Below are 22,509 nucleotides of genomic sequence, written 5' to 3'. Positions count from 1 at the left end.
CTTTGAATGAAACAAAACGAAAAGTGAATGCGAGTTCTATTTCATTCAAACCTGGTGGAAAATGGTTTGTGTAAGTTGTAGAGTCATGAAACAAATTTTGGATGATAAATCAGTTAGGGATTCACCGTTTACAAATTTTGTTTATATGTTGAGTTAATATTTTTTGGTAGCCGAGTATTCACAATCTCAATTGTGAACAATAAACAATACCCAAAGTATAAACATTATATAACTATTTTGTTAGTATGTGAGTGAATGTCCATATGAACAGCAATATAATATGTATTTTTTTATACAATATCTCGCATAACTCCAGCTAGGCCCACCATGGACTTTTAATATACATTTCATTATTACCGCAATAATGAGATCGCTTACCGATATAAACAAAAACATTATTTTCTAGTAAAAGCCAACCCTTCAGTTTCTTTGCCTTTTTTTTTTTTTTTTTTTGATAACTCACGTAATTATGTGAATAAATTTCAGTATCGAGTACCGGTTAAATTGTTAGCGTCAGTACTTAAGTTAACCTATTCAAACTTCATAAAAATCTACTTCGGCTCAGTTACTATTTTCGCGGTATCGATACGCATGATAGTGCACTAGAAAGCACAGGTGCCGGGGTATCGTGTTACACTTGTGTATACCGTAAGCAACAGGTTGTTTAGGTTCAGACTTCACCCCAGGGGGCGCATTGCCCCGGGGGGTCAGGCATTGCAATCAGGTATGTGAGGTAATTGTAACAAATTAAAAAAAAGTAATAAATGATAAATTCATGGGAGAAGGAAATTAACAAAACGCAAATGGGGGGGGGGTGTCAAAAAGGGGAGCGGAACTCGATACTCTCTGCTGGGTTCAATTGTTAATGGATCCCACGATCGTCAATGATCGTCAATTTTCTCACGTAATATCCAGCTAATTCACAAATGCGGATCACGGGTATAAAAATATACTTCTCGTCTAGAATATTTTACCGTTTTATGTCTGTTATTTTTGGCAAAGTTACGCGAGTAGGTTTATGACGAGCATATTGTGAGGCTAAAGTAAAGTCTATGCTAAACAACCTGTCGTTTCATGCTTGTGAATAAATGATTTTCTTTAAATATATTATACTAATACTCTACTATTTAAATAACTATAAAAAAGCTCCCCCGAAGAAAGTCTACCGCCCACCCTCCCCCCCCCCCCCCCCCCCCCCGAACGAAATGGAATCTATATAGAAAATATATACTTTTAACAGTGTCTGCCCCCCGGAAATTTTAGTCCATCCCCCCCCCTGAAAATTTTCAAGTGCCCCACGGAGAAAAAAGTCTGGAAGAAACACTGGGTGCGTTCTACTGACTTGAACCTGGATTCGAACTTCAGACTATGAAATAAATAAATAGGTAGGTAATTTTTCTGTTAAAATATTTCAATAAGGCAACTCATCAAAACCATATATGGCAACTTATCACAGTTTTATCTGGCACTAATGGTACAGGGAAGCGAACCCCACGTTAGGTCTAATGTTTACAAATTCGCGTAGAATTTAGTACACTTTTCGTCGACTACTTTTTAAAAATCTAGTTCTAGTATAATTTTCAATCGCATTAAAAAAGTTACAACAATGGACAGTGATGACGAAGAAACTCTACAGTTTCACGAAATGGGTATAGACGATAGAATTTTAGAGGTAGGCTAATCCTAAAAAAAAATTAGTAAAATCGAGACTCTGGAACTGTCAAACGGACCAACTCTCAGTCTCCTACTACTACTAGATCTAGAAATCTAGATCTAGATCTAGACTAGTCTCTACTGCACTTCTGGGCCTCTACACTCTATTAGAATCTACTAGATGGTCCATTTAATATTTTGAATAGCCCCCTCCTCCTCCTACCTACCTAGACTAGTTGTCATTTATGACTAGATCTAGTACCTACTCTCTTTCTTATCTTAAAATATTCTATTCTTAGTGACCTAATCTGAAGTCTAAGTTTAAGTAAGTTTCTAGACTAGATCTAGTAACTTAAACTTAAAAGTAAATTATCTCTAAATTCTTATAAAATCAAACTTGTACTTCAGGCTATTTCAAAGCTAGGATGGTCTCAACCAACTCCTATTCAAGAGAAAGCCATTCCGTTGGCATTACAAGGCAAAGACATTTTGGCAAGAGCCCGCACTGGTTCTGGCAAAACAGCAGCATATGCTATTGCTGTAATTCAGAAACTTCTTCATATAAAACAGGTATTATGTGGTATCTCAGTTATAATTTTAGTGCATTAATATTGATTTGAACTTTCTAGTTTCCCCAGAACATGATTGTCTTTATTCCAATTTTCAAGAATAAGGCTTTAAAAAAATGTTTTCCTTAACGTTTTTATATTTAGCACTTGGTGAAATGAAATATTTGTGTAATAATGGTAGAGATATATGAACTGCAATGGTGGATTTAGAACAGAATGGAGAATAATTCTTAAAAAAGAAAACAAATTATCCAATTAAATACGTATTTTATAGACTGTTTTCTGCTTAATGTCTTTTCACTGTCTTAATTATAAATGGTTTTTTTTTTCATTTTATTTATTTTTATAAGACTGCATCCTTGCAAGCTACAAGAGCAATTATATTAACACCCTCAAAAGAACTGTGCAGTCAAGCTCGTAGAAATATACTGGTATGAATTATCAATTTCTGTACTGTCAATAAGACAAACACATGCTCAGTAATTAAAACAATAATGTTAATTCAAAGCGCTTACTAATTGATGAAAACATAATTTAAGAGATAATATTTTTACACTTCTGTCTAGGAATTGACAACTGGATGTTCCAGAGATATAAAATGTGTAGACATCTCACCCCAGGCTCCTTTAGCTTCTCAAAGGTAATTATTTTCTATTATTAGTGTCAATATGACGTAAGCGGCATTTAAGTAAAAATCTAATTTAATGTTAAGAATCGCCTCTTCACCTGGTTTTCCAAGCTCAAATTATACATTGAAGCTGACTGAAAACATGCTTGTTTGAATATTTAAAGGAAGGTCGTGTGATTGCGTCAGAAAATCTCATGGTTGCTGAACTGAAAAGCCTCAATTTCAAACTCCCTGGCCACATGAGGCTTGATATATGAGGACAGCAACACATCTAGGAGAGGAAATACCGTCCAGACATGCCTACCGTCCCGCCAAAAGCGGAACCGTTCCGCTTTTTTACCCTCAAAAGTAATTTGTTCCGTCGTTCCGACTTGGACTCGTTTTGTTCCGAATTCTTTTTGAAAATAATCAAAAAAGTTATTTAAAAAAAAGGAAAAAGAAAATTATTAGCAAAAATGCGAATATCCCCCCAGAAAACTAGGAAACGGAAGTGAACGGCGTTCCCTGTTTACTTCCGTTTCCTTGTTGAAAAATGCCGAAACGTTCAGTATCTGAGATCGGGGAATCCCCTTCAACCTCAAAAAAACGTGTTCAGTGCTTCAGAACGGAATATTCGGAAGAATTTCCTTTTATCAAAAAAGGAAAGAATTGCGAAACAAATGCTCATTGTGAGATTTGGAATTGTGAGTTTAAAATAAAATATGGAGGAAAGTACATTACCAAGCACAATGCAAGTGCAAAACACGTGGAGCTAGCTAAGCTAGTCAAAGAATTAAAAAAGTTGAATTGTTTTTTACTTCGACTAAGCCTAAAAAATCAATCAATGATGTTATAGAAGCTGAAGTTATGTTAGTTGATCTAGTTACTGAAATGAATTTGACTCTTGCTTCATTAGATACATTTTCTAAAGCTTTAAACTAATGGTCTAATGTTCAAAGAAGATAAAGTTGCTAAACAATTTCAGTGTGGGAGATCGAAAGGGACAGCCATAGTTAAAGAAATAGCTGCAAAATCTACAATGTCTTTAGCTTTAAGGATGAAATCGAGTCCTTTCACCATTTCTACAGATGGTAGCAACGATTTTGGGAGCTGTAAATTATTTCCTATTGTAGTCAGGACTGTTATTGGGGGGGGGGGTTACTGGTTAATTTATTTTTAAAAATGTAAGCTGACGTTAAGCAGTATTTAAATGTATCCTAGAGACAAGTTATATAGGACTAGGAGCCTACTAATGTCATTAGAGTAATTTTTAATTAATTATTTTTATTTTTGACTTAGTAAAGTTGCGTCTGTGCGTGTGTTCCTCTTTTTGGCTTCAAATTCCTCTTTTTAGGCATAACTGTTCCTACTTTTGGCTGAAAGGGGTAGGCATGTCTGACCGTCTAACATTACAATGAAGATCAAAGAAGAAAAAGAAGAATATTTAAAAAAAAAAAAACAATTTATTTCCTTAATTTAATTTTTGTTTTAAATTTTGAATGTGCCATAAATAACAAAATCATCACATTGGTATTGTTTTTCTCTTATTAAGACCATTGTTAATGGAAAAGCCTGACATTGTAGTTGCCACACCAAGTAGATTGTTGGCGCATGTTCGAGCTGGGAATATTAATGTAAAAGACACATTAGAAATCTTGGTGGTGGATGAGGCGGATCTTGTTTTCTCCTTTGGATATGAATCTGATGTGAAGGAATTGCTAGAGTAAGTTACTTTTCTTTTAAAAAACACGCTAATTTTTTTTTTCAGTTAAATTAGTACTAACTTTTCAAAATTATTTTTGTAACATTGATTAGTATAAAAACTTTGATTGGGGGGAGGGGGGGGGGGTGTAAATAAGCATGTATTCCATATTTATTTTTTTATATTTGTAGAAAGAATGTTAGTTGAATTATTTTAAATATTTACAGTAACTTTCCAAAGATTTATCAAGCTTTTATGATGTCTGCTACACTTGGGAAAGATGTAAATGCCCTTAAAAAGTTGGTTCTTCATAATGCAGTGAGTAGGCCTACATGTTAAATTGTTTTAGCACAAAAGATTACATTTAAAAAAATGTGTAGTTCTAATACATTTTTAATTTTGTTTTTAGGTAATTTTAAAGCTGGATGAGTCTCAGTTACCTGAAACAGAACAACTTAACCAGTATCACATTAAGTATGATTTAGTTATATTTCTTTCATTTGATTTTATTACTTAATTTATATGTTACCATGCTGTGAAATAAAAATCTGTTTGACAAAAATATATGATAAATGACAGCCTTTTTATTTTGCATCAGGTGTGAAGAGCATGACAAGTTTGCATTAGTCGCTGCCTTAATCAAGCTCAACCTAATAAGAGGGAAAACCTTGTTTTTTGTCAACTCAGTCAACAAATGCTACTTGTAAGTTCACTATAGTTGATTTTAAATACTGGAATCTCCAAAACATTATTTTTTCTTTATTGGGTTTTTTGTGTTTTTCAGGTTAAAGTTATTTCTTGAGCAGTTTGGTATACGAGCGTGTGTCCTTAACTCAGAACTTCCAGTCAACTCTCGGTAAGTGGTGTCTATGACAGTGTAAGGAGATCTATACATTACTTTAACACAGTTATTTCTGATTTTATTCATTTATTAAAAAGGCAGATAAAAAGGCAGATTTTGAGAAGTTGCATTTTATTTTTGCATAACATAATTGTAATTAACATAGTTAGCTGATGTACTGATTCCTTGAAATATTTGATAGACAGTTCCTCATTTTGGTGGCAGTTCCATTTTTTCTTTTTTTATCAGGCTGTTTTTACAATATTCCTAACATAAACCTAACTACTAGAAATAAGTTGCAGGGAATGATAAATTTTTATAGTGTAAAATTATACAAACTACTAGTACAGTGTTGTAATGGGTGTTATGTGGTACAGTAAAGTTTTATCTCCTGATTTCGAAGCAGCACTGTGTATATGTTAGCTGATGTGAAGTGTTATGTATTTTATATATTTTGTATTTTACAGATGTCACATAGTAAACCAGTTCAACGAAGGCCTATACGATTACATAATTGCATCTGATGAATCAACATCAGTTTCCTCTAAACAATCAGATAGTAAACCCAAAAGGTCAGTAAGCTTTAAAGCTTTTGTTCAATGTAGTAGTTCAGAATTCATGAATGAAGCAGGTTCCTTATTTTGTATTTACTTTTTCAGGGTGAAAAAAGATAAAGAGTATGGTGTCTCCAGGGGAATTGACTTCTACAATGTCTCCAATGTGATTAATTTTGATTTTCCCCCAAACCCAGAATCCTACATACACAGAGTTGGAAGGTATTATTTTTTTTCTCTTTATTTTATTGCAAACACATATGTTGTACAGTAATTGTTAGATGCTAAATTAATTTGATGTGTTGATACAAATCTTTATGTTTTAGGTTCAAGTAACTGATGTTTTTGTTGGCTTTTTTTCTCTCTTAGGACTGCAAGAGCAGATAATCCCGGCACAGCTTTATCTTTTGTGAGTATCAAAGACAATGAAAAGCTTCTAGAAGTGGAACTGGCACTAAAGACAGAAAATGGTACTTTGTTTTATTTGATACTTTGCTTTAAAATTGCTCTTCCATTCTATGTAGAATTATTTAGAGTACTATCCTGTATTTTAAATTAAACTGGGGTGAATGAAGAATTTGATTCTACTTGCTTTCTGTGTGTAGAATGTGATTATGGGTGAGAGCAAAGATACTTTTTGCTAAAAGATTTTAACAAGTTCATAGTGACAGATTTAGAATTATCAAAGCATTGCATTTTTTTTACTTTAAAAATTTCTAGCACTGTAATTCTCCACTGTTTAGAGATCATTTTAAAATTACTAGCTTGTGTTTAACTGTTGTTTCTTTAGCCGCTAGTGACGAGCCTGTGTTTAAACCTTACAACTTTAAGATGGAAGAAATAGAAGGCTTTCGTTACAGATCAAAGGTAGCATTAGTTATTACAGTAGTAATTTTGTCTAGAGCAAGATGAATGTGATGCATGTTAAGATTGTTACTTGTTGCTAGTGTTTATTTTAATAATATGTCTTTTTGTATAATAGGATGCTCTGCAGGCTGTAACTCGAACTGCAATACAGGAAGCAAAGATGAAAGACATTAGACAGGAAATTTTGAACTCAAATAAACTTAGGGTATGTATTTATTTTTACAGCTTAGTTTGCATTGCCATGTTCTGTTTTTGTACTACAGTTGTCAACTACGGCTTGTGAGGACTGACACACTTTTATAATAGTTTTATTTAATCAGATTTATATAAAACAAATTACCATCATAACAAGTAGACTTTATAGTAGTATAGTTATTTTTAACCATGACTTGGGATATTTTTTTTTCCTGGAAATATCAATAGTAAAATAAAGTAAAAATGCTTGCATATTTGTATCTTTTCTGTTAGTCCTATTTTGATGATAACCCACAAGATCTCCAAGTCCTAAGACATGATAAGCCCCTTCATGCTGTGAAGACGACCAAGGAGCTGAAACATGTGCCTGAATATATAGGTGGGATTATATTCTTTTAACAGCACTTGTTATATATTTGTTTAGGTCCTCTACCTTCCTTAAGTATTTTACATGCTTGAGTCACTATTCCAAGATGTTTATATCAACTTAATCTGCATATTTTGATTTTGTTTTTTAGTTAATTTTTTTAAAAGCAGAATTTTTTTTTACAAATATAGATTGGTATTTTGGGCTTTTATTTTCAATGTTTTCTTGCTATCAATAACAGTGCAGATCTTGCTATATAGATTTATTTTTATTTTTAAACCTTACAGTTCCTGATATTTTGAAAAGTGTAAAACCCAGAGTTAAAACTTCAAATGAAGCTCACAGTGCTAGATACAAAATGGGCAGACCTGTGTCTCAAGCAGAGAAAAAATTCAGGGTATTCTTTTCTTTTTGCTTATTCAACTTATTGTTTTTTTTTTTTTTGCCTTAACTAGTGTGGTGTTTTTACTTAACCTAGTTTTTCTGTTTTATTTATAATAAGATGTTATATATTAATATAAACTGTCAATACATTTATATATTTTTTTCCTTACAGAAGAGGAAAGCTGATCCCCTGAAGAGTTTTGAATTTGCTGGCCTCGCTGACAAAAAAAAGAAAAAGAGAAAATAAAACTTGTGATTTTTAAAAATCAAATATTTTGTTTTAATTTTTGTTTGAGTTAAAGTAGTGTACATGTTCTATTTATGTGTAACTTGTCTGTGCATTAGGCTGAAAAGATGTTAAAGGTTTTATTAAGTAACAGTTTTGGGATTTACTTACACTATTTAAAAATAAGACTGCAGTTGCAAAAAGTTGGCTTATAAATTGTATTTAATATTTATAGAGAAAAATGCATGGGTATTAGTACACTTACCTTTCATTTTGCACTTCCTCCTTAGTTGGTACATCTGAATTCCCAGCAATCAGTACTACATGAGGAGTTTTAAAAAATGGTAGTGGATTGGAAGAAATTTGATTGGTTTCTAATCTGACACTTTGTTGGTTATAATGAATCACATTATTGGCTTTAACAGAAATACATTTGTACAAATGTATTAGTAGTATTAAATAATTATCAACTTTATTTCTAAAGTTTTATTCAATTTGATTCCTGTGTCCATAATTTGTTATTTGCGTCCTATTCTGAAACTAAATAGCAAAATTTCAACCACCTCTACAGATCTGGCATACACATGACACATAGGTCAAAATCTGATGACAATGCAATGGGACTTAAACTTTTATATAATTAAATCAGAAACTGTGTGTGTCACCCCCCTCTGACAATTTTGCAAGTTGGGTTAATGTTACCAATCTCCCATTTCGTTCTAAGTGGATAACATTATCAGTACATTTTACTTTTTTTTTAATTTGGTGTCACCCCAAAAATGGTGTTAAACAGTGTGAACCGCACCCTTCCTTGCCCTGTGGTTCTATTCAATAAAATTTTTTTTATTAAAGACTGCTATAAACTCTATAAAGTACTAATCTTACTTCCATTTATATGGTTTTAGTTAAGCGGTTTGATTTCAATTTAAAATAAAAATGCTTACAATATAATAACGAAATTTAATATAAGCATGAAAATAAAATAAATTAATGATGAAATGTAGCATATAGATAGAGTATACATCTAGACCTAATTATAATAATGAACCACTATTTAGGTTAATTAATAGCCGAGCTGAAAAGAAACGCATGTGCCAATCATAGCCTAGGAAATTCAATACATCAGATCTAAAAGACTAGTATTTTTTGTACATAGGTCTCTAAGGCGTGATAGGCCCAGTGTTTCTTCCAGACTTCAGACTTTTTCTCCCGGGCGGGGGGGGGGGGGGGGCACTTGAAATTTTCGGGGGGGGGGGGAGGGGACATTGTTAAAAGTATATATTTTCTATATAAATTCAGCCATTTCGTGTGGGGGGGGGGGGAAGAGCCGCCCTCCCCCCTCCCGAAAAAATGCCTGGAAAAAACTTTTTATATTGGTTTCCTGCAGCTAGGCCTACGTTAAATTTAATAACAAGGTCCAACCCCTGGCCTACATTAGGCCTAAACATTTATAACATGAATTTCCGATCTTCAATTTTAGGTGTAGGAAATCAACCAATGAAAATATGTTTAACAGCAACCACTGACCAATAGGCACTTCCGTTATTATGTTGAAAATATTGTAAACTAAAGAAACTTTGGATATCCTGCACCTACAACTTTACAATTACAATGCTTTAATTAATTAACCTTGTTTATGTTTTAAAGTTAACCGTATGAAAGTAGATCTAGACTCAATACTAGACTAGTGTGAGTATGGCTATTGAATTTTACACCGATGATCTAGAAATAAGTGCCAGTGGGCCCAGTCAGCCCAGTCAGTCACAGTGGCACATCACAGTAGTACACTGAGTACAGTAATGGTACTAGATCTAGATCTAACTACTAATGTCTGTAATGATCACAGCTAAACACCCAGACTTGAGTTGAGACTAAACTAGATCTAGATCTACACCCTAAGTCTAACTACTAGATCTAGATAATTAAATTAACAAGGCGCGCAGCTATTACTATTACAAACTAATCTAGAACTAGAATCTAATCCAACTCTGAAAGTTCTCTTGGTCTCGACCCTTTGAATCCTAGTCAGAACGTCCCTCGGCAGGCTTGTTCATTGTTGCATTAGGTAAAATATAAACTCAAAACAATAATATTGATTATAGGCAATATAGGGCCTAAACATTCTTATTTAAATAGGTCAGGCCACATACCTCGCATGCGTTGTAATATAAAGTTCTTCTTCTTCTTCTTCGTTCTTAATTATTAGTGTTGAAGGGGATCGAGAATTATCTGCCAGTGCGTTTGAACTCGAGACTTTGTTCAAATTTATCAACCATGAGCTTTTTGCCGACTCGACCACGCCTCCAACACAATTAAGCGTTACGTGTCAACTGGTTATGCGCCATTGAGGCCATTGACTCCGATTTCAGCCTGCTTTTCTTTTTGGATTTGCTTCCATAGCCTTTGTCCAACCAAGAACAAACTACAAGGCAGCAGTTGTTTAATTTTGGAGTTGTCTCTCCTAGAAGAGTGGCTGTCCCCAGCTAACGAGCCTCATCTGCCCGGGGGTTCGAACTCGAGACTTTTCGGTTTAGCAACCATGAGCTTTACCGACTCGACCACGCCGACCCCTAATATAAAGTTGATTCTAGCCAGAAGAAGATGGGCATACACGTGCTAAAATTAACTGGTTTGTCATGTCATCTAATTATGTTCGTTGTTTAGGCCTATGTGTTGTTTTGATGGGACAGAGATTAACACAATAAATACCTAAGTAGGCCTAATAGATTTAAATAGCCTATTCAAATAGGCCTATATTAAAAAAAAAAAAAAAAAAAAATATGTTACCCCCCCTATACTTAAACTTATAAACTAGAACTCCTTACTAGATACACTATACAACTATACCATGAACCCTCAACCCCTGACGACCTGCCCAAAGCACAACTGCTCGAACACAGTACAAATAGTTTTGCCAGAAGAATAAGGCTCAAAGGATAATTTGAGCCCATTGCGCAGTATATATCTCGCAGTTTTTGTCAAGCTATTTAATTGAAACTATGTAGGTCCCTAACACTTAAATTATATTTACAATTCTGCAGTTGTTTTTTTCACTTATTTGTTGTTTCTATTCTGTACGCTTTTCTATTTCTAATTAAAGCTCAATAAAGAAGTACTACAGTAGTATCTTCCTAACGTTTTTTTTTTTTTTGTGTTTTTTGTTTGCATTTAATAAAAGCGCTCAACTAGAGTTGAATGAATTATGCTGAAGTGGATTTTTATTATATTGGCCTCTATAAATAGTTGTACTACACAACTACTAATGCAAATGATTATTGAATACTGATGCTAAATTTAGAAACTACCGGATCTAGATGGATAGCTGGCATCATTCACACTAGAGGGAAATGAAGCTCAGATGTTAAAAAGACTGTGATATGAAATTTAGGCCTTAATAATTTATTTTATACATATTATTAAAATAAAAAAAAATAATATTAATTTTAGTTAGTTAATGTTATGTTCAGTTTTTTTTTGGTTGGAAATTATAAAAGGTTTCTGGTTTTTTTGTGAGGCTTTGCAATACAAATTTACAACCACCAGATTAATTCTCAATTTTACACATACAGTAGATCTATTTGTACATATCTGACTAAGGCCTACTACACATTGGGCCTACATTGAAAGTTAGGATAGACACATTTTCTCTGTTTGTTCTTACTTAGCTTTATTCTTTTAGTTTCCAATAATATGATATGTCAACAAAGGACAAAATGATAGAATGTTTTAAGTTGTTACTTGTATTAGTGTTGTAGTATATAATATTACTAATATTGACCAATCAATGTTTGGTGTAAGTAATCAAGGTCAAGGATTTGAGTCTATTTATCTTGAAATCTAACTTTGGCAATTTAATAATATTTTAATTCCAGTTTATTTTAATTCCAGTTTAAACAGCAAGCCATGTCTATTAAATACTCAAAAAGAGTCTACGGAAATGCACAAAGGAAAAAAGACGCGTTTAGTAAAATAGCAGAAGATAGCCCAGAACACATATTTAGCAGCAGCGGTAACAACTCATCTTGCGGCAGTGATAGAATATTGGCCTACCCAGAGGAAGTTAAAAAGCCACTCAGGTGTAAAAGGAATTATTCCAAAAAGATAAAATTCGTCCAGTAAGTGTGCAAGATTTTGTTGAATAAAATAAACTATATCAGACGAGGCCTAGCCTGAAGGTTTTAAATTTTTGTAATGCTTTAAGGCTTTTACAAAATTTGTTTTTTATTCTAAAAACATTCACTGTCCTTATTATTATAATAGTTCCATTTCCATATTGTGAGAACAACTAATTACAGTAAACATATACTTGTGATCTATTTATGTTAATAGTTGTTGATTTTTTGGTTCTTGTATTTACAGGCAGCCAGAAGTATCACTGGACCAAAGTCGTGTTTCAAATTGTACAAGAAATGGTGAACACTCACTGGACACTGACCACATGTTATTTAGTGATAATAAAAGTTACACTGTAAGCTGCTGGGTACATTTTATGGCTATTGTTGTTTATCATAGCTAACTTGAAAAAACTTTTTCTTCTTGTTTTATTTTTTTTTTTAAATATTTTTTTACCATTATTTATAAAAATGGATCATAAAATTATTTATCTTCATACACAAATCTAAATAAAACTAAATTTTATCTAAGCTAACTTGCTATAATATTTGCAGTTTTTTTCTTAATCTAGAAAATATAATGAATAAAATTATTATTTTCCCAAAGCGTATTTCGTAAAATTTGTGGAAACTTTTTTTTTCAGAAAAGGAAAGGTCGAAAGCCATTGAAAGAAATCAATTCCTTCACGACAAACAAATCAGAGAAGAAAGCTATAAAAACCACTAGAAGAAAAAAGGTCACAGAGCAATGCCTAAATGAAAATTCAGCAGAATTTCCAACTAATTTACCAGACTTTGAAGACATAGACAAAGATGAACTAGTCATAGATGTGGAAAAATATTCAGATGCAATCAAGTGCAGTACGCCAATCGGCTTGTCTTTAAAAGCAAAGATTTGTGACAGTATCCACAGAAACTCCAGTCCTATGCAACATAAAGTGCACCATGAAATGTCCATGATTTTACACGATGTTGAGAATCTGGGCAATATTACAGCAGAGGAGTGTTCTGAAATAAGCCAAGTCAAAATAGATGTTTCAAATATTACGTCCAGGCGGCCTAAAAATAAAAAGCCAAAGTCTTGTATGAGAAGATCGGTAGACAAAGTTTCTTCAGATTCTGGCAATTTGTCTGAAGAGAAAGGAATCAACAGCATAGAGTCACCTTCACCTAGTTTCTGCAATGTTTTAAAAAATATCACATCCACCTTAAGTCCCAGATCCCCAAGTGAAGAATCTGGTTCCTTTTCTGAATCATCAATAACAGACTCCCTTTCTTGCTTGACACGGTCATTAAGTGCTTTGGGGATAAGTGGCAACAATGCGTCCTTGTTCAATAAAACCAGTTCGCCTGTCATCACATATTCAAAAACAGGCCGGCATAAAATGTTGTCACTGCCAGTTTCTGATAATTCCAGGGATTTATTTGAAGGTTCTGTGAATGCTTCGAATTTGTCTCAAATTGAAGAGTGTAGCGAAGTTGAGGTAAATGATGTTATACCAGAAGAGGAAGAGGAAGAGGAGGAGGAGGAGGAAGAAGAAGATGATAGTGATGAAGATGAAAGTAACTTGACACTTGAAGATGAAGAAATTCTCTCAGATACTGAGAAAAGTTTGCAGCATTATTCTTATATAAGTACAGAATCATTTTCTGTGAGTCATCGTTTATCTATATTTACTTTAAATTATTAAGAAAATACTTTTTTTTTAAAGTTGTGCTATTATTAATTTTACAGTATAATATATTTATTTTTATGAAAGATGATAATATTAAGGTATTCTTAATTAATTTTCTTGCAAACTCAAATTTTTAAAATTGTCGGCTTTATATTTCAAACTTGTTTTAGCTAAATTTCTCACAGATATTTTAAAATTGAAACAGGAAAATTAGAACAATATTAAATAAAATAATAAACTATATCTTTGCTATAGCAAAAGCTGCTTCATTCTTCACTGTGTCCAGAGATAGAAGTAACACCTGAAGAAAAGATTTTAGAAGTTTGTGGTCAAGAGGAACCAATTAGTTTTACCCACAGTATTCCTTCCAGGTTTGTACTGTTATACTAAAGCTCATGAGTTTGGGTTTAACATTCAACTGTACCATTAAAAAAGTTTTAAAATGTATTTTTCTTCTACTTCTTCTGTGTTCTTACTTTAGTTTAAGGTGGAGGATTTAAACAAGTCCGATTTCATGTATGAACTGGACTGTGGTCTCCAGATCCACGGGTGCCCCATATAGTTTTTCCTTGAGTGGTGTGTATAGGGGCCTGTATTTGGATCGCACCTGGCTATATAAGGAACTTTCCTGAAGGAAATGCCACACTGGCAAGTTTCACCATACCCAACTTAAATGCATTTTGTTTTTCCTTTATTTTAGAATGCTGAGTAAATGTATGAAGATAGGAGAAGGTGTTTATGGAGAAGTATTCAGGTCCTGCTCTAATGGACAGTCTGTTGCTTTAAAGGTAGGACAAAATATGTATTGATAATCATTGTCATTTTATGATCATTATAGCCCTTGTTTGATATTAACTACATTGGATTGACATATTTTTTGTTTGTTATAAAATATTAATAGTTAAAGTATTGCTCTTCCACAGATCATTCCAATAGAAGGAGATGTAATTGTTAATGAGTGTCCACAAAAGAAGTTTGAGGAAATCCTCCCAGAAATGGTTATTGCTCAGTAAGTCGCCTGTGCTTAAGCTAGTATAGAGAGAATTTTTTGATTGTAAGCTGAACAATGTAGAATAAGTATCTTAAAACTTGGATGATGTGAGAAGAATTCAATTGTATGTGGAAAAAAATATTTCTTTACGTTGTGTATTTCAAATACCTTAATAGTCAATGCCTCCACCACTTTTCTTAAGTTTTTAGCGTGAACACTTATAAATGATGATTGTAAACTTTCTTTGTTTCAGAGAACTAAGTGGTTTAGCATTAGGTGAGACAAATCAAACTGAAAACTTTTGTCAAGTAAACAAGTAAGTACCTGTTAGTTTGATCTCGACCAGATATTACCAAATTTATATTTTATTTGCCTTTATTAATTAAAGCTTAAAAATATGTAGTTCCACTTTTAATAAAAATAAACATATTTTGTTTTTAATTATTAATTTTACAATATGCTTGTGCATTTTTTCAATGAAATGTTTCAAAATTCCTAAAGAATTTCATACGTGAAAGGGAAATTCCCAGAGAAGCTGCTGGAACAGTGGGATCTGTATGCAGAGAAGAAATGTTCAGAGAACGACAGACCAGGTATGTTGATCTGCAGTTGTTGGGTTGTTGAGTAGTAGAGGCACAGGCGTAGCGAGGGCAGGGTGGGGGGTGACACCAAGGCAAAAAAATGCCGCACCGGGTGACACCAAACCAAGCGACACCACTGTAGAGGCATGACACAGAATTGGTGTGATTGTGGATTTCATGTGTTGACCCATCCTTGTCTTAAATCTGTTTCACCCCTCTCCCCCCCCTCCTCCAATTCAGTGCATGACTGAGTCCATCTACCTCAGGTCATGGACTGGTAGCTCATAACAGGCTACAACTTGTGCCTATGCAGAACAAAAATTTTAAAATATAACTTATTAAAATAGTACTGCATTATATTCTTATGTTAGTTTACAAGAAGGCTAACCAAAAATCTACAGGACCTCAATAAGTTGTCTCTTGTTTTACTTGTCAATTAAGTTAATATTAAAATTTTTCCAGACATGTTTACAAACGATCAACTGTTTATTGTGTTTGAATTTGTGGATGCCGGGTGTGCTTTAGAAAAATATAAGGTAATAAATCTCAAGATAAATTGTTTTAAAAAAAAATGTCTTCATGTCCACCAAGTTGTATTTTTCTGATGATTTATAAAAATAAAATCTATCTTTATTAGTTTTCCAACCAAAGAGAGGCATACAGTGTTCTGCGACAAGTTGTCTTCGCTCTAGCAGTAGCAGAAGAAGCGCTAGAGTTTGAACATCGAGATCTTCACATTGGAAACGTTCTAGTCCGCCCCTGTAAAGAAGAGACAGTCAAGTTTAAGTTAAAGGGTGAAAGCTATGAGTTTCCAACAGAGGGTGTCATGGCTACAATTATTGACTTCACAATTTCACGTTTACAGAAAGGTGAGTGTTGCTGTGGTTTTTTTTTAAATTTAATTCATAATTGATTTTTTGATCGCCCTGGCTTGTATATACTAAACTGTTTACCTGTTTTTATCATGAAGCTATGAATTATAAAGTTTTAGGAAAGTTTAGAAATAGTTACAAAACCCACATAATGAATAATTCAGTTAAGCAAAGGTTCTATAAGTATATTTGGAATTATGTAAAAAAAAAGAAAAAAATACTACAAAGAATCGAGGTCCTTAAATTTAACAAAGTAACGTTGTCATTTATTGGTAATTGAATTCTAAACTTATTCTACAAAAAATTCTTATAAACTTTTTTTTAGTTATACTTTAAAATTTGTACTGCTCTGTTAAGCATAAAAAGTGTTAAATTGTATTGACTGCTTTGTTGGTAAAATTGATAATACATCTCTTTAAAGAGAAAATCTTTTTTGATCTGAGGTTTGACAAAAAAATACCACTAAAACTAATTGTCCTTAATTTCATCTCATGTTTTCAGATGGATGTGCAGTTTTCTGTGACATCTCAACAGATGAGGGCTTGTTTGAAGGAACAGGTGACTTTCAGTTTGATGTGTATAGGGACATGCGGAAAGAAAATGGGTGAGTACTTTTTCATTCATGGTGGTGGTATGGTTGAATGGTAGAGCATTTGGCTACAAGCCCAAAGGGTTTTAGTTCGGATCTTGATTTGGACTTCTGACTGCTAGACGTCCATAAGTCCACCCATCTCTATGGAGACCTGACTTATATTCTACTTCATACTTCCATTGTTTTTTTAAGCTGATATTCCGTCTTGTTTTAGTTTTTAAGAGAATGATTTTTTTTCTGATTCATACTTAAACTGTTTTTAGATGATGAAGTTAACGTTAACATGTTAGCTCATATTCAAATTTATGTTTTAATTTTTTATAGATGTTAAATACTTTCTGATTGATTAGTAAGTGCTTATAACTTGTTCACAGTCAATACAAATAACTTATTTTCTTTGCTGTGACAGGAACAACTGGGAAGTGTTCAGTCCCCACTCAAACATTCTGTGGGCCAATTATTTGTGCAAGAAACTGGTCATGACCATAAAGTACAAACAGAACAGTCGGCAGCACACAGACATCAAAAGGCATCTGCGGTGTATGGTCGACCAGATTTTGGACTATTCCTCATGCCTGCATTTGGCAGAAGACAGTAATACTTGGGCATTGTGAGTTTGGTCAGACGCATGTTTGTGTGAGGGGTGGGGATTGGGTGGGTGGAAAAGTTTAAATGTATGGTTAGTCATAGTTGATGTGAAGTCAGGGATGTATTGAAAATAGGAGGATGGCTCAATGATATATATGCCTGATTGTTTTGTTTGAGAATGGTAACAAGGGAGTCTCTTGGTGATTTTGTATTGTTTTAAACTCCTTAATTGTTGAGAACAAAATCATTGCATTTATTATGCTGTCTTAGGCAGTGGTTTCCAAACTGGAAAGTGTGTCCCCTTTGTGAAGGGATCCACGATTTTTTAACAAAAATGTTCCTTATTAAAATACACAGATGTATATAATCTTTTTGTAAGTTTAGACAAATTACAATGTTGAAAATCTGTTATACATCGAATATTCAATTTTTTTTAGTTACTTCCCATACATAAAAATAATTTTTAAAAATCAAAACTTTTAAAAATTCAGAGAAATTCAATATTAACAACAGTAGTAATAAAAAATGAATTAGGTTTGTAAAAATGTGAATAATAAATTCATTTAATGACTTTTCTAATATTTTAACAGGAACAATGATTTTTACTTATAAAATGCAATATTTTTTAATTTTACCAAAATATGTTGACACTATTTGTTATTCAAATATTATAATATTGGCAGAAAAGCATACAAGTACATGCACAGTTTTATACCTTCTCTCTTCTAAAGAGCTTTATAAATAATGTTGCATGTTGGCCCAAAGTATTCTTTTTGTCCTTGCAATTCTATCGTTCAATTTATCTTCTTATATCTAGTATAGCTCCGGAACTTAAAATTATATAAAAAGTGTGATAGGGCTTGGTAGGTGACAAGATTTATGGCTTTTAGAGGGCAGCCACAGTAACAATGTTTGGAACTGGTTTTGTATGTTATGTAAATAATTTTTTTCTCTCAGAATCTACATGATGTAATTTAGTTTTGATGAAGAAAAATGAAATGTGTTCACAAATTATTTTAAAGAAACAAACATTTTGTGCATTGCTGAAAAAAACAAACTTAGCTAGGTTGTTCTAGTACTATATAATGTTCGTCTCATTCTAATAAATTAAAATATGTAAAGAAATGTTCGAAGCAATATTAAGCATCATTTAAAAACTTGGTTGCTTCCCTTTGTATGTGTTCCTCTGTATTCGCACTATTGGCACAAATTTGTAATGTTTTTTTTTTGTCTCTAGTTTTTTAAGTAAATCATTGCTTTATTGCAAATAATACAATAATGTTATATTTAACCTAAATGAGATTGCAATTTCATTTAAAAAACTGGGAATCACAGTATTACTGTTGCATGTTTTTTATAAATGATAAAATGAATGCTTGCTGTGTTGCTGATCTTAATTTAGTATTAATTGACAACAATGTTATGGTAAGTTGGTGTATATGTCTGACAGATATTTTTTTGTGTTGAATAATTGTTGATTGCCCATTTTGACTGTAATAAAGCAGAATTTTTTAAACAGTATCTTGAAAGATTTGATTATGAATTTCCAATCACATATTTATTTACATTTATTATGTAAACAAAAAAAATAATCCCATTGATGTTTTACATTGCTTTGTTTATTTACATCTCTGGAGATGTTTAATTGATATTTTTGACTACACATGTTCTTAAGTTAATGGAAGAAAAAAGGTATTACTAATAAAAATAAGCCTAACTTCATTTTTGTTTTGATAGTCCTTAAAACTTTTAGGGAATGGGATGGATAAATGACTCAGACAGATATTTTCCACTAAAATATTTTAATGAACTTAAATGTTATTAGATTTGTCTTCATCAGGCTTGCATGTATACTTATTATATTTTTTCTAAACAAATTGTATATAGGTCTAAACACATTATGTTTATGTCTCTACATAAAGATGTATTTATCAAATATAGGTCTGTGCATGTAAAATATAGTTCAGTGTACACACCAGTTGTAGGTCTGTGCACACATAAAGTGTAGGTCTGTACATCAGGTAAACTTCTATATACACATCAGGTGTTTACACATATGGTGAATGTTGGTGAAAACAATAGGTGAAGTTCATTACAAACCAGATGTATGTCTGTACACATTAAATAGAGGTCTGTGTACACACAAAGTGTAGGTCTGTACATGTACATAAGGTAAACACCTATATACACATAAGCTTAAGTCTATAATTTTAAGTGCAATTCTGTGGACAAATGTGTGTTGTTTATTTTGTGTACAGATTTGTTTCACGTTTAGTTCTAACATACACTGGTCTAATTTGTGGTTTAAGTTTTTGGACATACATTAACATAAACCTGTGTTTACGCATATAGTATCCATACTCATATACTTTTTACCTGCCTGATTAGATCTAACAGGTTCACAAACAATTACATTTCAATAATTCCCTCCTCATGAAACAAGTATGTCGACTGGTTTTTCAAAAAAACAATAGTGTATAAAGGAACAAAATTTTCAACACATTAAGCAATTTTTAAGAGAAATAAGTTGTTTTTTTTTATAATGGAACCTACGTTCACAAATGTACATTCTCATAGCACTAGCATACAGCACTACAGTGGTAGGAAATGATATATGAAAAATCTCTAGTTAAGAGACTATTATTGTCTTGTTTGCACAAATTACCTATGCAAAATCTGGAATCATTGTTTACATATCGAACATCCTGCAGCTGATTGTGTACGTCAGAGGCGTAGCGGGGGGTGCGGACCGCACCGGGTGACACCATTTAGGGGGGGTGACACCAAGGCAAAAAATAGCAAAATATATAGAGAAAAATGATAATTCCACTTCATTAAGTGATTAATTCGAGTGTTAGATAGTCTTTTAATAGGTGCAAATTGAAAGTTTGAGGGGGGGGGGGGTGCAAAGCGAAAATTGAAAGTTTGCCCCGGGAAGGGTCACTACGCCTCTAGAGGGGTGACACCATTAAGTGTCGCAGCGGGTGGTACCCGACCTCGCTACGCCACTGGTGTACGTTGTTGTAGGTTGAGAGCACAACTTACCAACCATAAAGTTCCAAGCTTGTTAGACTTCCTTGTCGACAACCAGCTGTACTGGCACATGGGAAAGTCAAGGCGGCTGGACATAGGACTGACCTAGCTTTCCCTTCACTTTTCAAGGTCAGTGAAATGTGTATTGACCTTCAGACAGGAAATTATAACAATTCTATACTTTTTACCCAACGTTTTCTGTATTGATTGAATGTATGTACATCAGTTGGTGGTTTGCATCTAAGGTTAATAGGGGTCCATACTCATGGGTTTAGGACATTACCCCGGAGTTATTACCCCCTCCCCTGACAATTCCCCCCCCCCCCCCATTCTGAAGAACCACAAACCTAAAGCTAACCCCAACACCAATCCTAACACCAACTCTAAACCGTTATCTAACCCTAACTGGGTGGGGGGGGGGGGGTAAATGACAGAAGGGTTGTTACTCCGGAGGAAAATGTCCGGGCGGTCATTGACGGGTTGGGGGGGGGGGGGTAATGTCCTGCTCCCCATATTCACACTTAAGAGAGGGATGCAAAACATCGTTTGTAGAAGTGGCGTTGAATTTATTTAAAACGTGCTCTCGTGTGTGTACCTGCGTGTTCAGGAGCGTCACGACATCGTCACTCAGCCCCCCATCGACCTTCTGTCGTTCAAGATGAAGAGGTGACGAGAGGACCCCGGGGGGACTCGTTACGAGGTGAAAAAACAAAGGCGGGGCACTGTGGAAAGAGAACCCGGTAATGTTGCTTTAAAACAGAGTCACGTCCCCTTCATGTGTTGGTTGGCCTCGAGTTAGTCACATAATTAGCGAGGCCGTGGTTGAGGGGGTGGGGAGAGTGAGTTCAAGTCTCACTACAGATAGGAGTAGAGTGCTTATAAACTGTCCACGGGGAACTGATGAGGGCAAAGTTTATTTGATCAGTTGTTTTAATTAATTCTGAAGATCCCGCTCTTTTGCGTTGGATGTGTTTATGTTATATAATAATTATAAAGATGATTTGACGTACAGTGAATACAACTTACCAGGCTTTAGAGCTACCTTTTTTTTTTCGTAGATTTTGACGTAAGGTGGGGACTGTTAGTGTTAACAGCAGTGGCGTAGCAACTACATTCACAACCGACTCGTTATTTTGGGCGTATTCAACTAGATGTTTTATTCGCATTATTATTACTGGATTTAGTTACCATATTTGAGTTTATATAAACAAAAAACAAACTCGCTGTTCAAGACAGACATATCCTTCTCGGCTCACTGTAAATACAAAACTTTGTGATTGGCTATCTTATTGTTAACATTTTTTTTAAAACAACACAATTACAACTCTGTTTTGTACACAAAACATCACTGACATATAGATCTATAATAATCATTATTATTTTTAAAACCATTATAGAAATAAAGATTAGTAGGTTTAGCCTCAGTGCAAAGGGGTAGCTCAAACTCCAAAGTGTAAACAAACACAGGTACGCCACTGCAAATTGTATTGCATTACCAATGACGCTCTCAAAGTCCGTATTTTAAAACCGTGTTGTCATTTCCGTCTACTTGACCTAAATCATCTATAACTTATTAACTTCTAAATTCTAAATTTAGACATTCATCCGCGAAGCCGGACGATTTATAGAACGGCCTGCTCCATTACAAACTATAAGCCTTACCCAAAGCTAATTTATTTTGCACTAAAACGCATTCAAATATTTCAAAGTTTATTATTTTATTTCCAAGCACACCTGTAAGTTAAATAAATGCTGAAAGACGTTCAGCCCTTTCATTGACCTGTGGTTCTATGGGATTCGCCAAGACATGCGAATTTCCTTTAATAGCCCTCATCCAGCAGTCGTGGGGTTGACATAGGCGGCGGGGTCCGCCTAATGAGGGGGTCTGTTGTTTGTGACGGACTGGATGAGTGGGTCATGATACAACCGTGGGGGGTCGTCAAACGTCTTACTCGGGCGTACATCTGCCTTAATGGGGAAAATTTACTTAATGAAAAATATCCACTTAATGAGTATAATTCATTTTAGAAATATCCTCCTTAGGGACTTGAACTGACTTAATGAGAAATACTTCATAATGTGTAAATTCACTTAATGAG

At 33.7% G+C, this 22,509-nt stretch overlaps 2 protein-coding genes across 2 annotated transcripts; both read left to right on the top strand.

Annotated features, from left to right (window-relative positions):
* The first annotated feature begins 1,455 nt into the window (after positions 1-1,455).
* Positions 1,456-8,010, top strand: LOC131942154 (putative ATP-dependent RNA helicase DDX56). The gene is made up of 17 exons (XM_059301887.1): positions 1,456-1,672; positions 2,062-2,223; positions 2,573-2,653; positions 2,789-2,862; positions 4,382-4,552; positions 4,759-4,849; positions 4,941-5,005; positions 5,130-5,234; positions 5,316-5,387; positions 5,840-5,944; positions 6,032-6,148; positions 6,296-6,396; positions 6,717-6,793; positions 6,909-6,998; positions 7,262-7,367; positions 7,643-7,752; positions 7,912-8,010. The coding sequence occupies exons 1-17, from the start codon at positions 1,607-1,609 to the stop codon at positions 7,984-7,986; spliced, it is 1,668 nt and encodes a 555-aa protein (XP_059157870.1). The 5' UTR covers positions 1,456-1,606; the 3' UTR covers positions 7,987-8,010.
* Positions 8,011-9,576: 1,566 nt separating this feature from the next.
* Positions 9,577-19,056, top strand: LOC131942156 (uncharacterized). Its single transcript, XM_059301889.1, has 13 exons — positions 9,577-9,654; positions 11,854-12,080; positions 12,325-12,433; positions 12,722-13,729; positions 14,009-14,124; positions 14,454-14,541; positions 14,677-14,762; positions 14,998-15,060; positions 15,246-15,337; positions 15,788-15,861; positions 15,963-16,194; positions 16,699-16,801; positions 17,199-19,056. The coding sequence occupies exons 2-13, from the start codon at positions 11,869-11,871 to the stop codon at positions 17,401-17,403; spliced, it is 2,388 nt and encodes a 795-aa protein (XP_059157872.1). The 5' UTR covers positions 9,577-9,654; positions 11,854-11,868; the 3' UTR covers positions 17,404-19,056.
* Positions 19,057-22,509: the final 3,453 nt, after the last annotated feature.

Source organism: Physella acuta, unplaced genomic scaffold, assembly GCF_028476545.2.
Source record: "Physella acuta isolate Inbredline_101_S28 unplaced genomic scaffold, ASM2847654v3 ptg000391l, whole genome shotgun sequence".
Classification (NCBI taxonomy): Eukaryota; Metazoa; Mollusca; class Gastropoda; family Physidae; genus Physella; species Physella acuta.
The sequence above is the reverse complement of the archived record's forward strand: the minus strand, read 5'-3'. Positions and strand labels throughout refer to the sequence as shown.